At 40.5% G+C, this 4,949-nt stretch overlaps 2 protein-coding genes across 2 annotated transcripts in view; one reads left to right on the top strand and one right to left on the bottom strand.

Moving 5' to 3' along the window:
- Positions 1-1,937: 1,937 nt before the first annotated feature.
- On the bottom strand, positions 1,938-2,703 carry SARC_07339 (hypothetical protein; the record flags this gene model as incomplete). Its single annotated transcript, XM_014298731.1, has 2 exons — positions 1,938-2,071; positions 2,634-2,703. The coding sequence occupies 2 exons, from the start codon at positions 2,701-2,703 to the stop codon at positions 1,938-1,940; spliced, it is 204 nt and encodes a 67-aa protein (XP_014154206.1).
- A 1,810-nt stretch (positions 2,704-4,513) lies between these two features.
- SARC_07338 (hypothetical protein) overlaps positions 4,514-4,949 on the top strand; it is an 8,584-nt gene continuing 8,148 nt past the window's right edge. The window contains exon 1 of the mRNA XM_014298730.1: positions 4,514-4,831. Coding sequence (XP_014154205.1) covers positions 4,739-4,831 — 93 coding nt within the window. The 5' untranslated portion in view covers positions 4,514-4,738. The remainder of the gene's footprint in view (positions 4,832-4,949) is intronic.

Here is a 4,949-nt window from a genome sequence, read left to right as displayed (position 1 = left end):
GTTGCATTCCCTCACAATCGACGTACATTTCAGTTCTGCTGCGAGCCATCATCCATATATAATTTTCAATTGCATAGGTGGACTAAAGAGTGTGATGACGCATTTAAAGCACTCAAACACGCAGTCCAGCAAGCCCCTGTTGTGCAAGGACAAGTCGATGGCGTGCCGTTTGAAATAGCAACGGACGCCTCCGACTTAGCCTTAGGAGGAGTATTATATCAGGATATAGATAACAATCCTAGATATATACAATTCTTTAGTCGAGCTATGAATACTTCACAGTTGAATTACCCAACTGTTAAACAAGAGCTATTATGAATAGTGGCAGCTCTAACACACTTCCGAGATTACTTATACAGAACAGCATTTACGCTGATGTGTGATCAGAAATCTCTTCAATATATGAAAGAGATTAAACCCGACTCACAATATAAAAACCTTATCCTTCATATGTGCTTCAGACACTGAAGCGTAAGAAACGTCCAGTCAACCACCACGGACCTACTGGACCTAAGCCCAAAACTCACAGGGTAACCAAAAACACTTAACTTCTCCGCCTGAGAAGCATTAACTATATGTTATGCTACTTAATGTTTTCGACCCGTTTTTCCTTTCTCGCTTTTTGACCCATATTCAGCTTGAGTGAGCAACTTGCTTCTCATGGGTCTCAAAGCTGGGTGGGGGCTGTGTAATAGCCGGGCCTCCACATTAGACTCTATGTTATAAACGTACTCTTAAGCAATACGCAAATTATAAACGTACTCTTAATAGTACGAGGAACTTAAGTTTCCTAAATGGGGTTTAATGGTTTTATTAATTAATACCTTTTTCATTTTACATATCAGATATATAGACGAGGCTATTAAAAGGTCTCAGTAAAATACCAAACATAAGAGTTGGTCTAGTTCTATTAATAGAACTATATTTACTTTCCAACTTTATTTATATCTGAATACTTCGGTAGCGAGATGGCTCAAACAAATATAGGTTTCTAGGGACTATTAACGTTACCTAGTTGATCCTCCGATCAGCCAACCAGATGGGCCACTCTGATAAAGGCTAAGTCGGTAATTCTTGATATAAGGCAAGTTATTGGTTAAGACAATAACTAAGGATATCAAGAGTATTTTTAATTTTTCTTTAATTTTTCTAAAGATAGGATTTTATGAGTATCTCGAATTCGCCCCAATGGAACATACCATAGTTTCGAATAGGGCGACAACGAATAAATCCCTTCGGCAGAAACAGTACTGAGAGGATAATATATAGGCAATGTCTCAGCTTCACAATCCCTCAGAGTATTACTGTTTTCACGAGGCGTACCTAACTTTACTAAAAGTCAAAATTCATATTCAAATTTATTAGAAATGTTCCAGAGTTGAATTCACTGACATCTTTGACAGTCACTCTGTTGTAGACCGCTGGTAGAGAGACTATTGGTAAATCAGGATCAATCTTTATCGGTATAACGGGTGCAACTTCATTGCTGAGTAGCTCTGGAGCGGCAAGCTTCACCATTTGTTCATCACTTATATTGATACTATCCAGAACTTAGTGCATAAACGATTTAATCGATCTGCTAACAACCTTTTGGTGTACAAAAGAGCATCTGCAGAATTTACTCGTGTTCATTAACGATCAAAACCAAAGACCCAAATTAGCGGCACAGATTTCCATCATGAACACACTTTCACAATTTGAAGCTGTATACAATCCTTTTTATCCAGCTTAGTTCTGAATGCGAAGATCGAAGTACCCACGATTGTTTTGTGTCAGACTGTTCATGAGCTCGCCTAGATATTTAGTACTGAAGAATTTTGTACCCCAGCAGTGTTTAGGATGAACAAGAAGAACGGCTTTGCCTTCTTGGCATAGTCAGGTCTCTACAAAGCATTGTTGTCGCCTAGAATTTTCTTACGGTTTTATTAGGAAGAATATTAGGCCAATACCTGTGCAGTACACGTTTTCAGATATCTGTCCTTATCTGTTTCTCCGAGGTCATTGACCTTTCCTGATTCATAATACTTGTTCAGCAAATCTTGCGCCAACTTCGCATTCATAGCACACCTAGCTGCCATATAAGCCGGGAAATTCAACTGGGCATGTTCAGAAAAGGCGGCGATTTCTCCAGGATCATGCGCTATATATATATTTTATGCAAACGTGACACATATGTCTTCTTGACATGATATAGTAATGTCTGTTCCATCCATACACTCACCGTACTCTAGGATTGTTAGTCCATCCATCTGATTATGTCTTGACTGATTTACACCATGGGTAAGTTAAAATGAGGCTATAGTACATTTCGGGCAACCATACAAATATATCGGGCATGTAGAATTGCAAAGGGATTGATAATAATTCTAGCAACATCACCTGTAGCTGCTACATCTTGTTGCACTGATATGATTCCCATCCCATTTGCATTTTTTTGTTGGCATCATCGCCACCTGATTGGGCTGCATATCCTCTAATTGACATTGCTGCGAAATATCATCCGTAAGATCTGCTGATTGGCTCTGTTGAGCCCCATCATATATTGGAGGGTCTACTTTGGTTGATTTAAGTTTGAAGCCTGAAGTTGTTTTGTCTCGGCACACGTGTTAGAGTCTGTACTGTTCGCTTCCTACCTGCATTGACTCGTTTACCACCTGATCCCTTCTTTCGCTCTTTGGGGCGTACTGCCTGAGCACGCGGCATGCTAACTGGGCTTAACTGTTATTCCAATCTGACTTTTGCTCTCGTCTACTAACGTTCTCGCTTATTTCTTCCCGTATAGTCGTCAAGAAAAGGGTGTCTATGTGGCACCCAGAAACTGTTTGTAGCTTATCGCACTCGTCACATAAACGCCTGGACCAATGGTATCTCTCAACTACTGAAATGGCGCGCCAGAATTTAATTAAAAATAGGTTTTGGTCCATGGGCAGGGGGCTTATCTTTTATTGTACTGTTACTGTAAATAAATAAATATGTCAGATTGTCTGTCTAATTTTTTAAAAAGTAGGCTCTGGAGAATGGACTGGCAGTGTGAAAATATTTTCTAAAAAAATTGTACTGCCAAGGAGCAAGAGGAAGTGTCAACTGGCAACTGTGTAAATAAATACAATACACATCACCGAATCACTGCTGAACGCTGGGGCTACGTACCGAGTGAGACAGTAGTCAGCTCTACGCTAGTAGAGTCGACTACAAGACCAAGTCTATTCTACGTTCGATTTAAAAAATCTTTTGAAAACACGGGGCTTGACTTGAGTAGTGAGAGCAGTCAGAGCACACACGGGTTTCGAATAATATCCACTCTATAACCAGGATTCAATCACCCCATAGCGTTCTTAAAATTGGAATGTATCGTGTTAGATTCAATTGGAGGAACAGAAACTGAAACCAATACCCACTTTGAGTTTGCGCACCGAACCGAATCCTGAAAACCAATGAAAGATGGCCGATGGGGACCTAAAATTTTATATATAAAATTATGGAGCGTTTCTATTTTTGGGTTTCATTTTTAATATAGGAAAGCCTACTATGTAGTAGTAGAGACTAGAGACTCTAGAGAGAGAGAAAGAAAGAGGGTCACTCTCTAGTGACTCTACTCTACTGACGCGGCTGGGTCAGGCCCCTGGTGCAGTGACTTTCACTTTAGACTTGTGTGTGTGAGGCTGGGCCGCTTGGTATGGGCCACTGACTGGGGAGAGTCTCACACACTCTGGGCCTCTGGGGCCTGGGCTCTGGGGTCTGGGAGACTGGGACTGAGGAGTTGGGAGTGACACTGTATGACTGTAGTAACCCTCATGAGCCATGAGTCATGAGTCATTGCACTATTATAGGTTTGGTAAACATAAACTGAACACAACGCCGATATTTGGGTAAACGACACGTCGTACATGTTCGGTCAACATTTTGTAGGGCATATTGGTCACGACATAGTGTCGTTATGGGCCGATATAGGAAAACGACATGCCAATTGTCATACATGTCGCCGCGACATATTTTCAATTTTTCATGGACGTCGTCGTGTACCAATGCAGCTCGTAGCTGAGCGTCTGAGCCAATGAGTCTGAGTCTATGAGTCTGAGACTCTGGGGCTCTGAGTGCCTCTGACTCCTGAATCTCAGAATCTGGGCTCTCAGCTAGTCAGCTTCTCTGTGACTGGAGTATATACTGTTGGGAAGCCGATTCTCAAAAAAAAAAAAAAGGACAAATCTAGAATTCTCTACACTATTTTTATCAAGAAGAGTTACTCTTGTTTTAGTATAGAACCTTGATATTAATATCACATGTTTTCAAAAAATAAACTGATGACACAGCTGGTCTAAAAAAAAAGGTGCTGTTCTTTTCTCCTGGACCTATCAGCAGGTCGTTGAGAAGGGCAACCTGTTAGCTTTCAGCAAGTCACTGCTCTCAAGTTCCAACTTTCACTTCTTTTTAGCATGACTGGACTACGCAAGGGGGTTCAAAATAAATAAATAAGTAGTGCCTGGTCTGGTGTGGTTCTGGTTTGAAGGTTTCGCAGCTAAACAACATTGCATGTTTAATTATTTGGAGGCGATAGTCAACTGAGGATAGCAGTTGGCTAAGCATTATCGTACGATACTATCAAATTTTTCTATACCATTTCAGAAGATAAACACAACTCACGCCCACACGAGCGTATTCACACATCCACTGCCAAGATCAAGTACATACAGTACATCAAACGTAAACATTCTTAACTCTTGATTGGTAGTAACAAATTATGGCTGAAGCACACAACGTATCCTTAGCCTTCCAGGACACGCACTTGCACGGTGTCGAGGAAGATTTTGAACTTGTGCACATCCGTCAAGAGGTTAGTCGTGTTCTGAACAATCATAACTATATCTATTTATCTATCTATATCGATATGTATTTCTATTTCTGCAACAATCTATCTATCTATCTCTCTATTTCTCATATAATATACATAT

The sequence above is a fragment of the Sphaeroforma arctica genome (assembly GCF_001186125.1).
Source record: "Sphaeroforma arctica JP610 unplaced genomic scaffold supercont1.574, whole genome shotgun sequence".
NCBI classification, from domain to species: Eukaryota; class Ichthyosporea; order Ichthyophonida; genus Sphaeroforma; species Sphaeroforma arctica.
Note: the sequence above shows the minus strand (reverse complement) of the source record. Positions and strands in the feature narration are given on the sequence as shown.